The sequence below is a fragment of the Symphodus melops genome, assembly GCF_947650265.1.
Source record: "Symphodus melops genome assembly, chromosome: 6".
NCBI lineage: Eukaryota > Metazoa > Chordata > Actinopteri > Labriformes > Labridae > Symphodus > Symphodus melops.
In genome coordinates, this window is record NC_136696.1 from 5,179,149 (window position 1) to 5,204,544 (window position 25,396).

The window sequence follows — 25,396 nt, forward strand, 5'->3', positions numbered from 1 at the left end:
GGAGCGAGCTCGGGCCCCTGCAGCGCCGCCTGTGTAATTTCCAGTGGCAGTGAATACAGGTATTAATAAAAGCCCCATGGGGAAGAGCACACAATATAACCCTACATTTTCAGGCATTATGAAAGGACGCCCCCAGGGGTCCTCGGGCTCAAATTTCTGAGATGCAGGCATTGTAAAAAGATGCCCCCGGGGGAGGACCCCGCAATAGAAATCTGCTGAATTCAAAGCATTTCCAGAGCCCTGGTGGGAGCCATTACTCCCACTGGAGGAGGAGAGGTTTTTTCACCCTCTCCTCGTTCCCTCCAACCGCTCTCTCTCTTTTTTTTACCAAACATGTGTTGCTGACATGTTGACAGATTGCTCAGTGAGGTGTTTAGGTGCATGCACAAGGCACGTCTGCTGAGACATGAGCTCCCTCCCTCTTCTCCCCACTTTCTCTCTCTTTCTTCCCCCCCCCCCCCCCCCCTCCTTCTCTTGCCAGTTCCCAAGTTCCATCCCTCCCTCCCTCGCTCTGCAAACCTCTCAGCGCGCCCAAAACTGCTCCCATCCATATTTCATAAAGGAGAAACTAGGCTGAAAGAGAGGGAGACGGAGACAGAGAGAGGATGGAAAGAGTTTAGGCACGAGGGTGAGAGAGAGGTTGGGGGGAAGAGGAGGGAGGGAGAAAAGACGACAGGGAAGAGTAGAGGAAAAGGGGAAGATAAAGAGAGACAAAGCGGGATCAAGGGAGGGGAACGGGAGGAGGAGAGGACAGATAAAGAGAAATAGAGCGATGAAGAGAGTGGGAGAACTCTGCGGTGAAAAATGAACCCTGTGATGAAAAATGACTTCACAACAACCCTTCTCCTTCTCACCCCCTCCCTGCCATCCCTCCACATCTCCCCCTCCCTCTCTGCATGGTGTACCCCCCTCCTTCTTCTTCTTCTACTGCTCTTCTCGCTCCATCCCCCTCTCCTCTGGTGCCGGGCTCCTGCTCTCTCCCTGGAAAACCTGAGCGGCAGCCAGCTGTGTCTGTGTGTGTCTCTGTGTGTGCGCTGCGCACTTGTATGTATGCCAAGGGCTTAGCACAGGAATCTTCGGGCCACCCCCGGGTACAGAGACACAGAGGGACGGAAGGGTAGGGGGGGAGAGGGGGCACAAGGAGGGAAGGGGGGGGCGAATAGTGATGAAGAGGGCAAAAGGGAGGGCCAGGAGGAAAGATAGCAGAGAAAAGGATAAAACAAAACATGGAAGAGCGACTCAATTCAAGGTATTTATTTTGTCAATCAAAAAGAGCTGCCTCGGGTAGAGCCACACAAACACACTCTGACACACACACTCACACAGTCAGTGGCAGGGGTCGAGTGCAGGAGGCTGTCTGTAATTTTGTTTCAGATTACACCCCTCCTGCCTCTCCTCCTCTCCCTCACTTGTAGAAAGTGATCTGTGGTTTTAATAAGAGTCTTGGCCTCACAGGACTCAGCTGCTATCCTGACGACAGACGCAGCGAGCTGTGTGCGTGTGCGTGTGCGTGGGTGTGTGTGTGTGTGTGTGTGTGTGTGACAGCGGGTTGTAACAGACGGTAAAAGCTTAGCAATGGGGAGAGGTCCCAGGGGAGGCAAACCAGGCACCCAAGGGTCCCGGCACTAACAGACGTGCACTCTCTTGCCTGCCCCGTGTTTTTTTTTTTTTTTTTTTTTTTTTCCATTCTCCGTCTTTCACTTCCTCTTTGCACATCCGAAGATCTGAAGTTCTTCCAGCCTAACTCCTCCTCGTCCTCACCTGTTTACATCCTATTCCTTGTTACTGCTTTTAGACCTTCTTCTTTTACTGCCTCATTTCCGTCTGCCTCCCCCTCCTTCCCAGCCAGACAGGCTCCCTAGTAATCCCTCCTCTACCTCACTTAGAGAGCAGAGAGAAGAGACGAGAGTGCAGCTGTACGTCTGCAATTAACAAAGACCTCAGAAGGAATATGCACAGCATCTGACTTCCCTCCACACACACACACACACACACACAGACCTACTAGTTCCACCTACCCCATCTCACCATCTATGAAGCTACTGCCTGGGTTAATGACTTGCTGTTTGTCACCAGCGTCCGCCCCCTACCTTCACTGACCCTTGTTTAGTATGTCGCCACCTTCTCATCACATCCTCTTTCCTCTCAAGTGATTTTTACTGACATCTTCAACATCTCTCACCCTCTCGACCTTTCGCCTCCTCTCACTCACAGATTGAGTGTGAGGAAACAGTTGACGTCTGGGGAAATGTGTCAATGTCAGGTACGTTTTGTAAAGAGCTCAACATAATAAAAAGTGGCTGCATAAACATAGCCGTTTTTAAACATTTTGTTTAAAACCTTACACACACATCGATCCAACATTCAAAAGTTGTGGCCAGTTAGATGGCTTTTAGGAAAGTCTCATGGGATGTGTTTGTCCATGTGTGTATCTCTGTCAGTGTTTGAGTGTGTGTTTGTGTGCAATCGTGTGACAGAGCCAGAGAATGTTCTCCATTTGATCTGTAGGAGGGTTTTTTTCTGCTCCTCCTCTCCGCAGGGAGCCTCTGCTCCACATTCTGACTCCTACTGAGACCCATCGACACTCCCCTGACTCACACTCTCGCTCTGTCTCTTTCACACATACTGTACGCACACAGGATATAGACCTCTATGTACTAAAAGTAGCAGGCGTAAATCACACATTCAACTTACAAACAATATACACCTCATGAAGTGTGCTCAGCGCCTCTGAATTAGGTGAAATCAGGCTGTACGATAATAAAAAGAAAAGGCTTGTATACAGTGGATAATGCATTTCACAGCCCTCTTGGAAAATATAGTTGTCCACATGCACAGAGGCATGGTGTCTTAATAATATCTTCAGTGAAATGTTGTTTAAAAAATATAAAGACAACAAAAAATAATGTGGAGAGCACATCTCCATCTCTTTACCTTTTCATAAAATTAAATACAAAGTATTGTGGCTGTAGCACTGTCCATAACATACAATGGTTTACACACACGCACGCACACACACAAACAAACAAACATACTGAGAATCTAATCCACAATTTCAAAGCAGAGCCGACACACAGGCTTAAAGCAGTAAAGGAACAGAATAACAATGGAGTTGTAATTGAAACAAAAATTCACTATCACATTCACAGGCAGCTGAGCAGTCAGGCTCATGCACATTAATGTGGCATTACATTAACCAGATGTGTGGGCTCTGTTAGTATGATGCGTGTTGGAGTGGGTATACACATATTTATGTGTCATTGATCTGTGCCACTGTGTGTGTGTGTGTTTGTTCAATTTCCACTCAAATTAATGGTGCCTCTTTATAGGCCTTCTGCTAGAGTGGCACTGAATTACTTGGTGCTTCACTCTTGCACCTGGGACCCATTCAATGTTATAGCCACAGCTAGCTGCTAACTGGGGACCCATTGGCGACAACTGTATAGTTAGCATTACAGATACCAGCGTTTTTTTGTTTTTTTCCTGTAGAGAATTCAGTGCTTACCAACATGATACTCAAGCAACACCTGGTTCTCACACAATTCATTTCTGCCATGCTTCATGTTACAGCGATTCATAAACTCGGTTACTTTTACTTCGTTTGTGAAGAAAATTTCAAGCATTCAACTTATGCTGGATGTAATTTCCTTGAGCACAAAAATTCAACTCGGTGTAAGTCTTCTTTACTTCACAACTGGTTTGTTTAGAGTTAATCTGCTCAGTGTGGAATTAATAAAGTATGGTGCCACTGATCTGTCTTAAAATCAGCATTGACTCCTTTGTGGTAAAAATTAATTGTTGTTGTTTTTCCAATATCTATATGTTTCTTTTTTAAATAAATCATAGCTAGTTACTGCTTCCAAGATGGCCACCCTTTGTCCTCCTACGATGTCTGCTTTGTTTGGTTTCTGCTTCGGGAAAAAACACACGAACCATCAAACTACAAAATGCATGAACACATTAACTCTCATTCAGATCCGGAGTGACGTGTGTGTGTGTATCCCCAGTAGGCTGTGGATTTTCCTGTGCCCGTGTTTGTGTGTGCGCGTGCGTCCCATGCCCTCTTACTAAACTGGCTCCCAGGGGCCTGGAACAGAGAACTTAAAAGGATTCTTAGTCCATGTGTTTTAATTTAGCCCTCTCCTCAATAATAACCAGAAAGCTGTGGTCCCACCGCTGACATCATACACTATCCTGCATGCACATCAGAGAAGTACACATGTACAAACCATATGCACAAAAACACACACAAACACATAGATGACTGTACACAAACCCCCTGCATGCCAGTGCACACACATCCCGCTGAGCTGGGGGATTACTCTGCAATCTCAACCGCTCTTACTCCTGGGAAAAACATGTTTTATCATTTCATTTCATTTCTTTCTTCTGCGCTCCCTCTTGCCCTCCCTCCCTCCCTTTCTCTGCTTTCTCGCTCAGCAACATGTAGCCCTCCCCAGACTCCTGTGCTGAAATCACAGGCCACATCCCGTGCTCTGACAGCAGCCCTGTGCTTTTGGCAGTGTTTCTCTCAGTGTGTGTGCGTCTGTATCTTTGTGCGACTCTGTATCTGCCTGGTTGTTAACATGCAGTAAATGCATGCTAACATTTTCGTGAAACTGAAATCATATCAAGTGAAACTTTTTATTAAAGTCAAACTAACACCTCTAACCTGTTTGGGGATCCATGTGCTCTTGCATATATTCCCTAATCTGACCCACCTGGTCCAGGCGAGCTGAGCATGGTCCACATTTTTGGTGCTGGACTTTGACCTGGAAGATACGTTGTGTTGTCATCTGCCTTCAGATATCACCTTAAGTTAGGGCATAGGGCATGTACGAAATGTACAGACTGTTAAAGTTTTCCTCTCGACATATGGAAGTTGGTCTTGTAGCTGAAGAGGTGCCAGTTAACTTCCTGAGCTTTGACGAGGCGAAGATGAGCAAGGCACCAAACCCCAGGCCAGGAGCGCTCGCTCTGGGCCGCCCCTTTACTCTGACATCTCTCCATCAGTGCATGTCCACAGGATCCTGTTTGTACATGTGTGTGTATTTCAGTCTGTGTGTGTGTGTAGCATGCTTAACAACACTGTAAAATTGAATTTCTCCTTGTGGGTAAAGAAAATATATCTTCTTCTTCAAATACCTCACTTAAAAAACCTGGGTGTTGATTTGTTAAATCTCTGCTTTTTTGAGGCAGCAATACATATGAGAGGGGCTTCTAATGAGTTTTGTTCAGAAAAAAAATTGTAAACAGAAAAGTAAAAAAACTAGGCTATTTGAAAATGTACCAATAAGTCGTTCATTTGATCCTTCTCTGTATGACAGCATGTCTATGTCTACCTGCTGCACTGAAGGGGAAAGAGGGAGAGTGTTAATCACTAGTATGTAGCTATGAAGCAGTCGAAACAGTTTAGTGGATGTCTGATTTTTTGATGTTATATCATAAAAGTCCTGCTAGAATAATGGGGGTATTGTTCTTGTTTATGCTGACTTTTATTTTTATCTATAAAGCAAGCACAAGCAGAGTCCCTTCAGCCCCTCCTGACACTGAGGTGTTAATTTCTTTATCCTTATTTTACTGAAGAATTGTTGATTAAAGTATTTTCTAAATATTCACTGGATTTTAATTCTGCAGACTGAAAACAACAACAGCATTCAGGTCATTGGGCTTCCCCCGTACAGCCAGGGCGATCAGTAACTGTAACGTGTGCCATTGAAAGAGAAAGTAATTCATTGGTCAGATAGGTGGAAGTCTTATCAAGAGTAATGTTTATTTGCCTTAAAGTGCCGTCACACCTGGCAAGTGAAATGGACTCAGCTTTAAAAAAGGTACGAGATTTTATTTAAAGTTTTATGACATACACTCACGCTTTACTGCATGACAAAACTGCACTACACAGGCCAGATACTTTTGTGTCACCTGTCATCTCTCTGGATCGTTTCATAATTTATACCCCTTATCCCAACACAATATCTCATAAAAGCACAAAGACAACTCTGCCTCGTGCATCGTCAGCTTCGTCTCCAAGACAGTAAGTGAGAACTAAAACCAAAGGTTTGGGTAGGCTCAGATGACGAGCCAGTGGATGAATCAGAGCTGGCTGAGGCAGGGGTCTTAGCTCCTACATTACACAGTCCCAGGAAACACTATCTCTTCCAGTTGAAACAAAAGACCTCCACCCCCCCCCCCCCCACCCTTTTCTTTTATCAAAAGTAAACACACACACTGTCACACGCTAAGAGACAGACTGTCTTTCAGTAGCAGGAAGTGTGTGTGTGTGTGTGTGTGTGTGTGTGTGTGTGTGTGTGTGTGCTGGCTTGCTAAGTGAGCGTTTGGATTAATCTGTAGGAACCAGATGCCCCTGCCGCGTTCCTTTCAGCCTTCCATTAATTACACCAGTACTAATAAAGGCCTCTGTGTGTGTGTGTGTGTGTGTGTGTGTGTGTGTGTGTGTGTGTGTGTGTGTGTGTGTGTGTGTGCGTGTGTGTGTGTGTGTGTCCGTCCATACAACACATTGGTACAACTGAATCCAATAGCTATAGGTATTCGGAAACAGGGGCGGGCCCAACTCCCCAAGGAACCAATGAGAGTGTTGATTCTGTTCAAGTTAACAAAACGTTTCATCCCTTCGTCAGAACTAAAGCGGAGCATGCTGCACTCACAATATACATGCTGCACCATCATTCAACAGGTATAAATCACCTGATTTTCACAGCTACAGCATCTGAGACGGTTTACATTGTATACAGTATCTTTAAACGATCACGAGGATTCAGTTCTCCCCCATTCCTAACACCTGTATCTCTTTACTCGTTAAATCTTTATTTGCTGTTTGTAAAAAGTTAAATAGTAACGAAATAAGTAACTAAATAATCCCCATAGATGAGAAGACAATTTATTGAACTTATCTGAGTTTTAAATTCTTCATATTGGTTCTTTAATTTACTTTTTCTCTGCCAACTATTCCTCCAAAAGCACATTCAATTTGTAAGAATACTCTGAACAGTGTCCACATGGACAATCTTACCAGCTGGGCAGTGGTTGGTTCTGTGTTCAGTGAGCTCTGCCAGGCAGTCAAAATCCTGTTGACAGTTGTCACAGGTGAAGATGGACTCGTCATCGAGGTCATCATCATGCTCTCTGTCATCACGCTCGTCGTGTTCCTCCTGTTCTCCATCCTCTGCACCCTGACCTGGACGATCTTTGTGGTCTGACTCTCTGTCACACGCTTGAACTTCTGTTGGGAGAAAAAAAACACAAGATGTTCAGAAAAAAAGATGTCCAATATCTGCTTAGATGCACATTCTTTGTTTGATGTCCCCAGATACAAAACATAAAAAAGTGCTCTTTTTAATTAGTGTGTGCCATCACAGTTTGGATTTAGTTTTCCTTTACTAAATCATTTCCTTTACCTGCTACTTTTCATCATTCCTTGTCAACATGATTTAATTGTATTTTGTGTGGAGCCTTACATGTGAGTCAACGTATGTGTGAACATGCGCGCGTGCGTGTGCGTGTGTGTGTGTGTGTGTGTGTGTGTGTGTGTGTGTGTGTGAACGTGTGTGTGTGTGAACGTGTGTGTCCTGGTAGCAGACAGGCAGAGTGTGAGAGGGGACCAGTGGAAGGCTGTGTCGGCCCAATCCTCACTGCTCCATTGTGTCTCCATTTTCACACCTTATTATCACATTATAAACGCTGAGGATCCAATACGACTGACACTGAAGACACTGGTGAGGGGAGGGCGAGGAGAAGAGAGGGGAGGAGAGGAGAGGAGGAGCAGTTTGTAAGACACCTTCCAGTGGAGGTGCTATAGATGAAGTTATTATGACTTGTTTGAAAAACAGGCGAAAAGAATCGAATGAAATGGGAATTGGCAATCAGCTATATTGTGATTTTAGACATAGTGACTGTTATCAGTACCAGCCTTGATTTGCATATCATTACATACAGGGACTCTCTAAGGCGTTCACACTATGCGGGATCTGATGAAAAGCTCCTGAAGTTTGGTGGGCTGTATGTGTGAATGCAGACGTGTGATGTTTAAGTGCTGTGACTGTATGCGTGCGACTGATAATATCGCCATGCACATAATGTAACCAAACTGCTACATTATGTTTTCTGTTTGCCAGTACTTTGTGCTTCTTCCTTATCTTTTGCGTCATTGTTTTTATGTAATGCCATTCCACCTGAAACACCTCCCCATGCCTCCTTTCTGACAGGGACCGTCTTCTGCTGCAAGATGCATGTGTGAACAACAAACTCAGGAGGATTTCAAAAGCAGTCTACCTGAAGTGATTCATATATTTTCAGCAGAGCATCAAATGAAAACAGCAGTTTATTTCAAATTGTCTTTAATCAACATATGTGAGGCAACCCTGTTCAAGAGAAAGGATTGGCAGCACGGCTGTTTGTCTTGCATTAATGGCATACAGTACTGTATGTGTACCTAATAAACAGGCAACCCCGTAAAGTTAATCTCTGATATAAAGCTTGAAGCACTGACCATTACAGGGAATCAATAAGATTACTTTTAAAAGAAAAATGGACTTTAGTCAGTGCAGTAATGGACAAAAGGGGAGCTATAATTTAGCTTTGTTGAATAAAGGCTTCCAAAATGATTTCGTGTCTAGGCAGCAGAGAATAATATATTTTGATGTTTTTTTTATTTTGGGTTTTTTTTATATTTTCAAGAAGAAGTCAGAAACAAAAACCTGCAGTAAGCTCAGCAGAGCAAACCTGAACAGTTTTAGGGGGGAAATTAAAGGATTTGGAAGCTTTCTCTGCTCGTTCATGTGTTGGTGAGTGAGAGAGATTAGAGAGAGGTGCACCAGCTCCATCCCACTCTGATTTATTATGGGAGAGGTGTGATGGGAGAAAGGGATGCTGGGAGGTGGGGAACGAGGGACGGAGGTGATGGGGTGTTTAGGGGGCTGCAGGAGAGGAAGACAGTAATGGAGGGATGGAAAGAGGGATAGATGAAGGGATAGTGAAGAAGAGCGGGAGGGTGTTGGCCATCTGTCCAGTGGTGAGAGCACCGTCTGGCCAGGGAGAGAAAGTGGCCCCTTGGCTAACAACACACACACACAAACACACACACACACACACACAGACAGACAGACATACACACACACACACACACAAGCACACAGCATTAAATACACAGCACACTCATGCACACGCTGGTTGCTGTGCATGCTCATACAATCTTAGACAGGTACCCATACTCACAGATGGGCACGTACATGTGTGTGCCGCTTGAATGTAATTAAGAGCAGTTGTGTTATACTAATGATATTAAAGTGGTTTAACTCACAAGATCATAATAACTTGAAATAAATAAAATCAAAGGATCAGATTGTGAAATGATGTGTCTAAGACTAAACTCACTTTAGTTCATTAATTGATCTTTGGCATATCACTCCGGGCAATGGCACCATTCTGTCTTCACAGCACACTCTACAGTCATACACATCTCCTCCAAGTAACTTCATGAAAAAGATCAATGCCGGAATTACTATCTAGCTAGTTTATTTCACTGGTCTACTTCAAATACTATATCAAATCTTTCACTTGACGTGTTGTTACTGCAAGACAGTATGTTTGACTTTTTTGAGTGTAAAAATGTGTGATATAAGATTAGTGATACGAGGGCTTCCTTTTTGGCTTCAAAGCAGTTGCTTTGATATTTAAACATCCATATCAATATTTAATAAGAGCCTGTTTGTTTTCGTATTATTTCATAAAATGTAAAAAAATATGCCGACTGTTATCTGAAGCTGGCAACAGTATGGATACGCACAGTTAACGGTTCAAGTTGTCACCTTTGCTAGTGGGCAGCAGAATAACTCGATTCAACTAATTAATGCAATTTGTATTCATTCATGCTGGGACGTTTCTTTCTTCAAAATCGGATACGTCAAGAAATAGTTTTCAGTGAAGCATCACTTTTATGCAGATCAAAGGCAGGATTAGACTTCCATACCATACATATTACACACTGAAACACATACATTCAATCCCTCTCTCTCTCTCTCTCACTCCCCAGGGTGCCCTCATACAAGAGGTGTGGGCACTGCCAAATCAAGCACATGCCAACACAGCCTGCTGTCATGGCAACAGAGGGAGGAGCCAGATGAAAGCTCTCAATCTTGCACACCTCTGACTTCGTCTCTCTATTTGGATATTTCAGCTTGATTCTTTTAAATCGTGTCTTCAGCCCTCAATCACTGTGTACTTTAACAAAGAGATGTCAGACCAGAGGAAGATACGTTTGGGATGACAGATGCCAACACAGTTTGTGGAGTTTTGAATTGCACAGGGGTCTGTTTGGTGCCCTCTACCCCCCACCTGCTCACCCATCTGAACCAACACAGGGACAGTATCATTATTTGTCCTCTTATGGATCTGAGAGAAGGAGCTGGGAGGCCTTTAAAAAAGCACCCCAACTGTGAGCTCCTCAATACTGTAGCTGTTGTGATCATTACCCATATCAAGCTGTGGGAAAGGACACCACTGCTCATCCACAGGGTGTATGTTTGACTGCTGTTCCTCATGTGCTACTGATCCATTTTAAGCATGTTATTAAGTCATGGTGACAAGTTTTTCAGCACAAAGGCAGATCTCTTATATTCTCAGATGTTGTTGTAGTTTGGATGAATACCATAGGTTGAGCTGTAAATCATAATAATAATAAATAAAAAATATGGAATTTGCAAAGATGTGAAAGTAATCAAAATCAGTGTTTTCCAAAAAGTAGAAACTCTTTTCAGAGCATTTGAGCCAAAGTGCAGAAAAGAATAGTGATCTGATTAATTTCCTCTATGGGCATGCTCTGTCTGCCCCCAATCTTAGAAAGCAAAAGCTCAGAATCCCCTAAAATAAAACACAACTGTTTCAGTGTTGCGAGTGTTGCGAGTGTTGCAGAAAAGGTTGCAGCAGGTTGAGTGTTTAGCTGAGTTGCTTACACATGTAAAACCTCCGTCTGAAAACAAGCCGAGGCCCATCACATGTTTGACAACTGACAATTAGAATAAAAACCATGAAAGCCAAAATCACAGACAATGTGAAAATATCCAGACAAAAGAAAAATGTCATTGGCCTTAACAACAAAAAATGAAAAGGAAGCTTGGCTACATTATAAAGAATAAAAAAGTCAAAATGTGTTTGAGTGATAGGCCAAATCGCAGTAACCTCAGTCTGTGTTGAAAACTGATTAGATACAGCTGATGTTACCCGTCACTTATGTTCATGTTATATTCAGATGCATTGCACTGGGGTTTGACATCATGGCTCGGCAGCATGGAAGTGATTGTTTATCTGGTTTAAGAAACAATCATGGACCGCACTCAAATGTGTTTTATACACTTTCAGTCGTTGGACCACTGAAAAGGAAAATGTTGTTCAGCGTGTTTCTTGTGATTCTTACACATTATTATTTTAACCTGCACATATTTTAGACTAATACCCATCTCATCTTATTTTATCTCTTTTCTAAAAGACTGACCTCAAGCTTACTTCTTTTCTACAAAACCCCGACCCCTATAACACCAGAAAGAAGCAGCAGGCCTACTTAATGAAAGCAGCCATCTCCCATGGGTGCTCAGGGTGCAGAGGGGGCATGAATGTGCGTTTGTGTACGCGCGCTGGGGTATTGATTGAAAAGAACGTCACTGGGTCCCTCGCAGACAGCATGTGTGTCACACACACACACACACACACACACACACACACACACACACACACACACACACACACACACACACTCTAGAGAACCATTATCTCTGAGTCACAGAATGTCCCTATGCCAGGAATAACTGCACACTCAATCTCTCACACACACACACACACACACACACACAAACACACACACGCACAAACACAAACTCCTCCAATCCCAGGCCCAGGCACCCTGTAATGTTCGTACGTCTTCCACAGAGACGGACAATAAGTAAAATCAGTTTAAATATACAGAAATAAAAACGTGACCATATGAGAGCCACATGCAGCATCACAAACAAAATGAGTCATGATGACCATCTTAAAGCATACGTTTAAGAAGAATAGGTTTCAAAAGTCCTTGAGTATTGGAGCCTTGCTGTTTTTTATTCTGTGCATGTAATCAGGGAAGGGATGACACCTGGGAAGCACAGTGAATGCAATTAAAGTCATTTAACTAGCTGGTGGTACTGAAAACCTGCAATGTTCTGGCCCCAAAGACTATGATTGGAAACCTGAGTCTACAGGAAGTAAGGCGATATATGTTCTGTATTTTAAAGAAAAAGAAAAGTTGATCAAGTACCTTTGTGATCAACACTTTCTTGTCCCGAGTGTTAAACACATTTCATGTGATTTTAAACAGCATGTCAGGTTTAAACAATAGTCAGAGCAGAGAGGACCATTCATGAACACTTCAGACATTTTGTGAACTGTGTTTATTTTCAATGGCCGAGTTATGCTCTTAAATAAAATGTGTTTATATTTATTGTTTTGTCTTTTTAACAGGACAGGTCGTGATAGACAGGAAATGTGAGGTAAAAGAGAAGGGGAAAATAGGGTTGGGATTTCTAACCCAAAACTGCAGCCAGTGCAACCATTTTTTGTCTACATCCATTTAAAAAGGTGATGTAAACAACCTTGACCTTTATTTTCAACATGGCAACAACCTGCCTCTCCCACGTTCTCATCATGTTATGACATCATCAATAAATGAACAACATGCTGAAGAGAAAAAAGAAGCCTGGCTTTTATAAAACAATGAAAGTTCTAGTTTTTTCTTCTCAGTGTGTTTGGGATTATATGACAACAGTCTTCTATATCTGTCTGCAGTGGTTTCTTTGCACTGGGTTAAAGCAGGACATACAGTCGCTTAATGGCAACATATCTGAAAGTCTCAGCTATGAATTCAATAATACATCATCTAGCACCATGATTTCTGAAAATAGCTTCCATACTTTGTATATCATTAAAACCCAAATGCATTCAAGGAAAACACATCAGCCCCTATAACATGTCAGAGAAAGCCTTACAGACTATTTAAAAGCATTTCTATATGAAGGCGTTTATAAATGACGGCACATAACACCAGGTGAGGATGTTTTTACACCGCATGTCTCCAGAGGAACAGTAATAAGTTATATTGATGGCTGTAGCCAGCAGCCTCAGTAACCTGAGGACAATGTGCTGTTTATTAACAGATAAAAAATATTATTATATAAATGGATACCTCAGGAATAATGAGGTCACTTTGCATATCTGCAGGAAAGATATATGCAGGTGGTGAGTGTTTGTGTCTGTGGCTCGTGTGTGTGTGTGTGTGTGTGTGTGTGTGTGTGTGTGTGTGTGTGTGTGTGTGTGTGTGTGTGTGTGTGTGTGTGTGTGTGTGTGTGTGTGTGTGTGTGTGTGTGTGTGTGAGCACCCTGGGTAATTAGATAAAGAGAAGTGAATTAGCGGAGTCCACAGTGCAGAATGATGTTACACAGTCTAACCACGCCTAGCTGAGACCCACTAATCACTACTCGTTAGGCTCAGAAGAGTGTGTGTTCATCGTGCATGGGTGTGTTTGGAAGTTGTGTGTTCTCTCATTACTAATGTAAAATTAGTTCACTTAGGTAATTAGTGAACCAAATGATAACAAGCTCTAGACATGCTGGACTGGAGAGGGAGAAGACAGACTGACATAGATGTTTTTGTCGTCCTCTCCTCTTAAAAATAAGTGTGATACAAACTGGAATGCTGCCAATAGCATACCCACACACTAAATATGGATACACTTCATCCCACAGTCTGACTTCGTACATGGCACTGTCATAAACACTTGCCAAGATAAGCTAGTAGAGACACAAACTGGAACACCAAAAATCAAACACTTGCAGTCAGCATGACCACCGTTCATCTCTATATATCCTGCGGGAAGAAAGCTAGGGAACTAATGAACTCTGGGAAATGTTCCTGAACCGCCCCAGGGTGATAGTAGTGCACAGAGAGCGAGTGCCAGGACGAGGCCGAGAGTTAAAGGGGAATAAAACATACTGTAATACTGCAAAGGTAAGGTAGTTATTCAAGTGTTAGATTTGGCAGTCAGAAGCTGGTACTGTGGCCTGTCTGGGACACACTCCACAGCTCCGAGAGATGCATATCTGCAGGCCAAGCATGCATAAAACACACACACATCTCTGTCTGTGTAAGCCTAAAACAGGCATCAAAAGGTGAGGAAAACTGTGTGTGGAGCTTCCAGCAGAATGTTTAGAAACCAAACAGTCCCGACACAAGGCTTTCATTCTGCTCCACAGCGCTCCACACTGGACCAGGATACACAGGCACCTGGCTGGGCACCACCTTCAACAGAGCCGTGAACCAGCCGCAAGGTTAAAATCATGCCTGCAGCGCATGGGCTGCTTAGAGAGCCCATAGAGATTTATTACAGCGATTGAATACACCTTCAATATTATATTTTGACTGTCAAAACCTGTTTAAATAAGTTAACTGTCAGGTTCTTGAGCATTATTTAATCTCTCGTAAATTTTGACTTAAGAACTGGCCTTCTGGTGGGAAAGTAGGGAGCAGACCTGCAAAGGAGCGTTCCCAGTGCACTTCTTCCCAGCATAATATTTATCACACTTTTTCAACTGATTTCAAACACAATCACCTCTAATGAATTTCACGATCCTGTGCAAAACTAGAAATTCTAAAAATGGTAAACAGTGCTTCAACTTCAGCAGCACATGAGCTCAGTGAAGCAGGAAGAACTGGTCTAGTTTGCAGCTAACAACCTTCAACCAATACGAAACCCTGAAGAAACTACAACCACTGCGCTCATCTCTCTGCAAGAGCTCGCTGCAGAATTTGAAAAGCAGAGGTCCTCTCTTAGGGGAAACTTTTTTTTTCCGGATCCAAGAATCCATAAAAACCACTGCAAGCCTCACTGGACTTTCTACAGACAACAGGGAAGTCTTTTCAAAACTGCTTTACCTCCGTATAGTCTGTGGCCGGCGCCAACTTTGAACTTTCAGCTGCAGCCGATTCTACTCATCTGAAATTGACTTGAAAAGTTGCAGGTGGAATATATGTTCATGAAATGCAGGATACAAGCTGATATACAGAAAGTTAATCGGCTCTATCCCTCTGCAGGCAGCAGGAGTCACTAAAGGCTTTTTGGATTGGCTGATGCATAACTCAAGTGTTATCTGAGAGATGAGGCAGCAGGAGTTAATGGAACTGTCGGCAAATTCTTCTTTGTTTGTTGCGTCTGTATCAAAGAACGTCATTAACGGCAATATTTCATGTGTTACGTACTGTCAGCACATTCAGGCACCTTTGAGCTCAAATGTTGAGAAGTGGGCAGATAAAAAGAGTGGTGGACACATTTGGCAAAGAGTGCACACTCAAACACACACTGACATAAACACACACACACCCACACACACACACACACACACACACACACACACACACACACAGGCTGAACAGGTGCAGCTGGACACAACAAGGCCTGCTCTCTGTCTCTCAAGAGAATGACCCCCCCCACACACACACACACACACACTTCTTACCCTCTGGGTGTGTGTTGGATGGCTATATAAAAACGCCATCTCTGCTCACCTCCTCCCCTCTGCCTCCCACTTCATGTTCTTCCTCTCTACACAGCCTGCGTGTATGTGTACGTGTGTGTTTTTTAACAATACAAGGCCTCCCAAACCCCTGGGAAGAGATCTGCTGAGCCACAGAATACCAGTCACACACAAACACACACTTTCACATTAACATGTACAAACCAACACACACACACAGACCCCTGAGACGTCCTGCAGCAAGGGAGAGCAGCACCCAGCACCAATGTCTGGAAACAGGATGATGAAAGAGCTGCCCACGTCATGGAAGGGAACACACACACACACACACACACACACACAATGACATTCATGAAGCACAAATTCACACAGATCGGCAGAAAAGTATCCTCACAAACAAGTTGACAGCTGCTCACTTATTTGAATTTTTGGTGCGCACACACAAAACAAACACACACACACACACACACACACACACACACACACACACACACACACACACACACACACACACACACACACACACACACACACACACACACACACACACACACACACACACACACACACACACACACACACACACACACACACACACACACACACACACACACACACACACACACACACACACACACACACACTCAGGGATTAAATGCTGCAATACGGACAAAAACACAGACGCACAGTGTGCTGTCACAAGCAGGCAATAATAGTTCACACACACACACACACACACACATACACAGGAACTGTTTTCCTGCAGTAGCCTTGGGGAAATTAAAACTACATTATGGACCTCCAGAGGGTAGCGGTGAGAGAGGAAGAGGAAAAGATTGAGGAAGTGAGAGGAGAGAGAGAAAGAGAAGGACCAGTGTCCTGTTTTTCTCAGCTCTGACCATTAGGAAGATATTACATTGAAGCAGGAGAACTGTTGTACTGGCTATAATCTCACCTCCATGTTTCCTTTTAAACATTAGTCCAACTTCTCAACAGTCCTCACACTTCGTCTTCCCCTACCATCAGAGATATTCGCCAAAAAACTATCTTGAGACTTTCATCACTTATCTGCTTCTCATTTACCTGATGAGCTAAGAAAAAAAAAAAAAAAATGTAACAATATCATCACATTATTTTATAATAAAGAAAAAAAAAAAAAAAACAGACTCAACCGTCACTATGAAGCATTTCGCCGACAACATACCTGTCTCTCAGTCTACAGTCTGACTTCGTGGAGCAGGTGGCGCTTTAAATCAAGCTGGCCATTTGTATGGAGTGCCTCCTCTTTGGTCTGCCGACCTCACGTGATCTGCACCTGGGTCTCGGGTGTCTGCAACACGGGGCTCTCCGACAGCTAGTTTAAGCGTGTTCTTATTTAGCTCGGTGATTATTTCTTATGAAAGAAGTTTTCCTTTCTGCTCAAAGACAACAACACACTGCTATATTCGTTTTCTATTGAATCAAGCTGGGGAAACAGAGTTGTTATTTCCAAGACAGAAAGATCACGGCTAAATGATCAGCTGCCTTTGTTTGTTTACAGCACGCTGCGTTCTTTCTACCAGGATGCTGCTGTGCTGACGTAAGTGTCAACCCGCCCGCTCATTGTCAGCTGTTATAATATAAAGTCGTGTGTAACGAGTGCTTTTAAATGTCAGTAATTGTCACAGAGTTATGGAATCTGGAAAGTAACTAATTCGTTACAAGTTACCGCAAATCATAATGGCATTACAGTGAAGCGTTACTTAATCATTAGTAACGGCTTAGTCCCACATCTGTTAGTTATTTTGCTGGAGAAGATGCGAGACAACCCCAGGTCAAGTCGGGAGGGGGCTTAGTCAATTATGATCATACAGAAAATATATGTGTATTTTTACCAAGCAGCAATCTCAGGTAGCAAAAGATTAAGCCAATTCCTCCAGATCCACAGCAGATACGTTTACAGCCTGGTCCAAAGTGTTTTTGGTCTGAGCAGCTTGTTTCTTTACTAGTACACATCTTAATGTACAGGGAGATTATTCATTTTTGTAACTTGATGATTGAGTTATACATGTGCATGCTTCTGGGCAGGCTTCAATACTCACTCTCTGCTTGTTACTGGAATGGTTGAAAGTTATGGAAAGATGACTCTTCAAATAAGGCTAATGTCATCGTTCAGCTTCAAAATGACATCATCCAATAGAGTGATGTCACTGAGACTGTCCATGGTTCATACAGTGATACACAGTGTGGCGTTTACCTGTGCTTGTATTTTAACTAAGATTATGAACAAGGACAGTGAAGGAGGCGAACTTTCTGAACAGTCAGTCATGTCTATGTCTTCACACACCCCTGATATCCACACATTCTGTACACACACACACACACACACACACACACACACACACACACACACACACACACACACACACACACACACACACACACACACACACACACACACACACACACACACACACACACACACACACACACACACACACACACACACACACACACACACACACACACACACACACACACAAGCTCATATTCACACACTACTTTAGCTGTGAATAACAATAATGCAGTGAGGTCTCAGTTTCTCAGTTTCAGCTTGGGGACCTGACGAACCTTTTCCACTCTGACTCACTGGCTCTTTCTGTAAACGTCTGTGTGTCTGTGTGTCTGAGTTTGTGAATGTGTGTGCGCGCGTGTGTAGTCCAGTAGACTGTCAGACGTGAATTGAGAAAAACAAGACTCCTGAGAAAGAGAGTTTTCATTGCAGACATACTGTACACATCCACACATCACTCTTAAGAGCGCTGCTGTCTGGTTAGACTTGCGTCTCCCTCCTACTGCTTTGTACATGACACTTAACATAATGAAAATGTCTGACATGATGACTCGTCTCTTCTCAAAACAAGGTATCTCTGCTGCTACCTGCTTTTCCTAACACTCTCTCATTTACTTCTTCTATCAGCCAACTTCTCTCTTTCTTCTGCTGCCACACAGGGGAAACGAGGGGACAAGCGAGGACACCAGAAGGAAAGGAGACAATATGTATGACTGTACCACTTAAGGGGTGGCAGGGACAGAGGGGAAAAGGGGAGGCATTTTAGGGCACTTTGTGGCCTTTTCTCTTCAGAAGAAAGGGACTAGGGACGAGGGGAGGAAGGCGAAGGAAAGGAAAGCAAGAGAGGTAGGAAAGGGGGAAGTATTGGTTGGCTCTCTTCTATTCCCCTCGAGTCACCCTCCCACCTCCCTCCGCCTTCCCTCCCACGGGTCTTTCCAAACTCAATACACATTTTCCAGAGAAAGCGAAAAGGAGAGACAGACAGAAAGAGAAAGCTAAGATTGGATAGAGGAGGGGTCCTCTCCTTTTCTCTCTCCCCTGTCTTTCTCACCGTCCTTGTCGACACTATCTCCCAGGGAGTAAAGGAAACAAGGTCTCTTTTTCTTTGTAATCTGCTTGAATAAGGGAAAGGCAGCAATTCTCATTTCTCTTTCTCTCTCACACACACATTCTAATATGAGCAAGGATATAAAAAAAAAGTTTAAAATGGTAAGGGGGGGGGGGGGGGGGGGGGGAGTAGATAGAGAGAGTCAGTGAGTGTGAAATCAAGACACAGAGATTTAGGAAGGCAGAAAGAGACAGCGCACCGAGAAAAAGAGACGCTGAGGATGCTGGGACAGGGAATTGACGGTACAATCCAAACTGAAAGAGTGGCTGAGTAAGGGAATATGGGACGGCGTGCTTTTATGGAAGGAAGCGTGTGTGATAGGTGTGTGTGTGTGTGTGTGTGTGTGCATATGTGTGTGTCATGGGACAGAAGCTTCCTGCAGGAACTGACACACACAGCAGTTCTTGTGTGCCACCCAGGACCTCAGTCAGCACCCCCCTTAACACGCACACTCAGATACATCAGATACACACACAGACATAAAGCCCCTGGAGGAGAGTTAGCACAGGTCTGAATAAGGGGGAGGTGGGGGGGGGGGGCAAGGCAGGGAGGGTTCAGTACGTCATCAACACCCCCAAGGGTCACTCTTTCCTACCCCTGTATCCCTGTAGAGCTGAACGAGAGACACGGCAGGAGAGGTAGGGAGAGAGATAACTGCATATTTACCACATTCAGCAGTATCTTATTTCTCTGCTGGGATCTCGTCAGAGGAAGTCTTTAACTGTACTCTGATAGGCTGCAAACCAGAGCAGAAAAACTAGCTGCAGCTCACAAACACCTACAATCAGTAAGGCTTTTTTAACCACAGTTTAAGAAATGTATCATGTGATCTATACTGTGCAATAGTAATAAAAGTGTGAAAAGTGTCAATGGACCTGATGTGCTACAAGTTAGTATTCAGCCTGCAGATGTACTGCTGTTTCGACCTTGAAGCTCTGGCGCAGTATCTTCAGAAAAAAATAATGTCCGCTAAAAGTGATGCTCTTCCAGTCATCAATTCATGTCTAACCACGAGTGAACCGACAGAGAGTTAATCTGCAGAATTGTTACTGAATGAATCTTGATTTCCTACAGTTTTCTGGTGTGTTTAAAACGAGTGAAGTGCATATCTATGTACTTTGGAAACACTGAAAGATATCACATGGGATTTGCGGACTTTGTGCCTTTGCTGAAATTCTGTTGACTCACTTCAAAATCAATTACCAACAATAGATTTATTAATCAAATATTTAAACACTTTTACTTGCAGAAGATAATCTATCTCACGTTAAAGTGTTCTATCAGTTTAAATAAGTCTCTTTAATAAGGACTTGTGTGTGTTGTATTGTAAGTGGTTAATATATAGAAAGACATTCACCGAATTCAGTTCATTGTAAACCACCAGTTATGGCTCAAATCTGGAATTTCTTCTCTTAAGATGAACTCCAGATTACAGTTGGTTCAGCGATTGCATTTCCCATCCAGTTCAGAGGGCAAGTAAAATGTATTTTTCAGGATGGTAACAATCGAAAAGAGGAAAAGACAAGGGAGGGAGAGAAATGGAGCAATAAGTTTAAAGAAGAGACATAAAAAGAAAAAACAAGAGAAGAACAAAAAGAAAAGGCATACCATCTCTCTGACTTCCTCCCAGGATATCACCAGACCACAGAGCACTGAAAAAGCACACAAATCTCTCTTTTGTCCCTCCTCCACCCATCTCTCTCTTTCTCCATATCCCCTTTGTCATCTCTCTTTCCATTCACTTTGACTCCTGGGACCAGTGAAAGCTCGTTTTCCTTCCACATCTCCCACTCATTCACTCTTTCTCTCTTAAATATACGGTTTTTGCTTCTCCTAATAACCTCAACAAGCCCTCTTTCCTAATTCCTTCAATGTTCACTCGCCCCATATTTTCCTTCTCTTCCTTCTTGATTTCCCTCTGAGCAGGCTGTTATAGACCATGTGGAGCTGATATTAAACAAAGTGTCTGTCTGTGTGTTTGTGTGTGAGAGGGACATACAGACTTAGACCCCATGGTGTGGCTCTGACAGCTTACTGAAGATGTGTTGCAGTATGCAGTGTGCGTCTGTGTGTCTGTACACTAACCTGTCTGGACAGTTGATTCATCCCAGGCCCCTCCACACTCTGAAGACTCCCCCTCTTCTACCGCTGAGGAGAGAGAGAGAGAAAGAGAGAAAGCAGAAAAGATTCTTTTAAATGGAGCTTTGTCTTTTTTTTTGTCAGAGACTAAAACTTAATAAAGTCAATTAAAATCCTTTTTTTAAAGCACAAGATCAGAGGGCTTCACTTTTCGTTCCCCAAAAGGAGATTTGAAAAACTGTCTAAAGGCATTCCACCTTTTGAGTGAAATTTAATCTGAACTTCTGTATGAGTCGATATCACTTTGGGTAAGAAGTCCGACATACCCTCAAAAAAACCAAAAACAAACATGTTGTGTGTTGTGCGGCCCTATTTCACAATGGGAGCTGGGTAAAGGGTCATTCTGCGCTACACGCCCCATGTGTGGAGGCTGCAGTCCTCCATAAGGCTCCTTTCCAGCATGTCCTTCCCCACTCTCTATGTCCCCGTCTGCTGACTGTATCCACTGTCCTGTCTCTAAATAAAGGCACAGAGGGCCAAAAATTTTAATGCAAAAACAGTGTTTTCTCGATGTTGTCAATAAACTAAAAAAATCAATGAGGAGGTCTGATTTTGATTTGCAGGCATTGTGTCTGTTGTTCACAAATGTGTCTAAAATGTAATTCATCCTGTTATGTCTATCTCTGGCTATATGTAACTGCTGTAAATGTGTTTCATGAAACCTCTAAAAATAAACCCGGGAAGTATGCAGGTATATCGGCAGTGACACAGTCCTGGGATCTCTGTGACATACACACAAACACACAGAGATGATCAGAGCTGGAATGTGACACTCACTTCCCGGGTACAACAGGAAGGAGGGAAGTACAGCTGCCACACAAACAGGAAATGGCTGGAGCCACCACACAATGGGATTTCCTGTGCATTCCCTCCCCACCACACGATTCATAAATCACACTTACTCACCTTTGTCTCTGATCTCTAAAAAACACAGTTCTCAACCAGCTCTCTCCTTGATCCCCACCCTTCCAACTCTTTATATCTGTACCCATGTGTCTTATTCTACATCCTCATCGGTTCCCACTTGACCCAACCCATCCTCACAGTTTGGCCAAGCCGAGAGCTCAAATGAAAACAAGAAGCAATAAATCAGCAAAGTGTTCCCCTTTAAAGTCAAACAAACTGTACAGCACTTAAATGAGTCAGTAAAAGAAACTGTAAAAAGAAGGGTCCCAACGTCATCAACTTCTGTTGTGTTAGCAGTCTAATGGAAGCGCACTTTAGTTCGCTCATAGCGTCATACTGCACCAAATAACAATAACAACAATAACAATCTAAAAAGGCTGACATGACGGTCAAAGAAGCAGTGAGTACAATATGTTACTCTTCTTTTCTCTCCCCCCTTACTTAACCAGCTTTATATGTGAGGGCTTGAGTCCATGTAAACACGGCTCTTTCATTCTTCTTTCAATAAGCCTGGACTGAGAATCAGGACATTATATTGGGTATTCCTGCCAGTCTTATATCCAAACTAATATCTCTTGAATGAACAGAACCGTTACTCATATTGCCAATTGTTAAAGTGAACTCCAGTAAAATGAAAAGTATGCTTGTTAAAGTAAGCCAAACCTTGAGGATTTTATATGCAAGTGTTCAATGACCGACTGAATCAACCAAGAACAACAACCCGGGTCAGGCATCAAGCAGTCTGGAACCTCCCTTTGAGAATCCGAGGTTGGACCTGGTTCTGCAGTAATGACCAGATGTGGACCACAGTGTACTCATAACAGACTAATGGATCCCTCGACAAACACATTTACACACACATGACAACACACAGATATATGCACTTGAGATGGATCCACACAGGAGTATGAAGGCTGTGCATGTGCCTGGACTGAAACAGGCAGGGGATAAAGACCTCCCACTAAGCCTACATGACTGCCAAACACAGCAGACAAAAACAGATGAGAGAAGGTATAGGAAGAGAAAAGCAGAAGAAAAACAGAGGGCCTTCTCTGAACCAGTAAGGACATGTTTTACTTCAGAAGACCCAAAGCACAGAAAGCACAGAATACAAAGTGTGCAAAGATTCAGGAGTCAGAGGTCAACCAAGACCGACCGGCTAAGGTGCCAGCAAAACGAAATCACAGTCCACAAACTCAAAGTTATACAGTAAAAGAGTGTCTCACAACAAGAAGACCAACAGAGTGATTACATTTCACAGGTCATGGTTCAGTTCAAGAGGTTGAAAAAGATGGCTGCAAACTACTTTATACAAATGTGGACCCGGGATTCACCCTGCCAACTACTTTCAAATACTCTCGTAGAAGTTTGAGTTGATCTTTGTGTATTATTCAACAAAGTAAATCCTGTAGGTCACTCTGAAATTGATCACACATGCAATTTTCTTGAATGACTTGAATAATTAAGTTTTTTTTAAAGTCGTTTTAACATTAACACAATGTAATAGATTATTAATAAAAGAGAAGATAGTACAATACGGGATTTTTAAAAACACAATTTGAGGTCAAAATCACAACCCCCCCTGAGTCATTTTTTTAAACATTTAAAAAATAAGGTGCTCTGTACATTTTCCCTGCCAATTCGACGTATCACCTCACAACAAGGTTCCTTTTTTTAGATACATTTTTGGGCTTTATTTGAGAGATGGAAAGTGATTGCAGTCAGAAATCAGGGAGAGAGAGAGAGAGAGAGAGAGAGAGAGAGAGAGAGAGAGAGAGTAATGAAATACGGGAAAGGAGCTACAGGTCGGATTTGAACCTGTTCAGCCTGCCTGGAAGGTCAGCAGACTCCATACATGGGCGCGTCTACTAACCAATACGCCAACAGCGTCCCACAACTTCATGACTCCTCATGGTGGCAATAAAGACATAAATGAGCGTGACATAAATGGAGGTACAGTAAATTGGCCAAAGAAAAAGGTGACAGTGGGATCAAGAAGATGACAGAGGGAGGACAACTGACAGCAGTGAGAAGTATTTGAAGCTTGAAAAAGGACTGACATCATATTGCAGTGAGTATATACATTAATCCTGCATTTAATTTTTTATTTTTTATAAAACATTTGGAGTTACTCTGCATCTCATGCTCTAAAGAGGGGAGGACAACTCATCTACTAACTACAAAAAATGAATATGTATCACTTCAGCACAAATTTCTAATCCATAATTAAAATCAATAGTTCAACACATGAGGCGTTTCCTGCTGTGACCACACTCTGCTTTTCTGGTCTTGATAAGACACGGATGGTAAGAGTTTTTTTATTCTAACAAATTAAAAACCGTAAATTAAGGTCAAGCTTGTGTTCTTTTGGTTGTTTTGAAGCTTTTAGAAATTTGCCAAATGACTTCATGTGCGGCTAACTCTGCCTTTTCCCATTTTTCCTTATTTGACTGTTGGGAATATAGCGTGTTCATTAGACCAGAATACATAGCTTTATTTAGATCCCCTATCCTCCCTCTGCCTCTCCTCTGAGACACACACACACACACCGTTACTGTGAACCCTGCACACAACAGGGGGTCTGTGGGCTATGAGTGTGAAGTGAGCGCTTGTTTGGGAGAGGTCTGACATGCTTACAGTACATATCTGCAACTGTGTTGAAAAGAGAGAGTGCACACAATACATGTATGTATACCTGTGGGCAGGTCCAGTTAAATAAATAATTGCATTTAGACAGAAAACTGAAGTATTTTTGTCTGAAAAGAATGAAAAAGGAAGAAATTAATTTATCTTCTTTTCTGCCTTTTGGATCATCTTTGTGCGTAATTAGCTAAAACAAACAAAAGACCCCATAAGGCAACCCTTATGTCAAGAACAAAAAAAAACACAGCAGCAAAATAAAGTCATGCCTTTGCACCGTAAAAAATATATAGAAATATACCTATATTTGCACTGTTGTCCTTAATTGTCCTTATCATACACACAAACACATTGTTACGCACTTTTACGGAGCTGTACGTCCGACCATCTACGTCTCTACTTTTTCCTCTGTCTACCTCATGAAGGTACACCACTAAACATTATACTGTATATACCATAGCACTTTTAGATTTTTTTCAAAATTGTATATGTATAGTAGTATTATTCTCCTTGTTTGTGATCTCCAGATCCTGCCATATTTTTTCTTTATTACTTATCCCTTGTTCACTACTATTGCCTCGTTTGTTCAAACCCCCTTCCATGGTCACACATTCTGTCTCTCCTCAGCACTACACACTCCCACTTGCTCTTTTTCTATCTTTGTCCCATGAAAGCACTTATAGCCTCAATATGAAAACCCTT

The 25,396-nt window shown here is 42.9% G+C and overlaps 1 protein-coding gene across 2 annotated transcripts in view; it reads right to left on the reverse strand.

Moving 5' to 3' along the window:
- znf423 (zinc finger protein 423) overlaps positions 1–25,396 on the reverse strand; it is a 139,729-nt gene that overhangs the window by 99,092 nt on the left and 15,241 nt on the right. For both annotated transcript variants that reach the window (XM_079346867.1, XM_079346868.1), the window contains exons 2-3: positions 21,095–21,157; positions 7,031–7,240 (exon numbers count right to left, since the gene is read on the reverse strand). In XM_079346867.1, the coding sequence (XP_079202993.1) occupies positions 7,031–7,240; positions 21,095–21,157 (273 nt within the window). The remainder of the gene's footprint in view (positions 1–7,030; positions 7,241–21,094; positions 21,158–25,396) is intronic.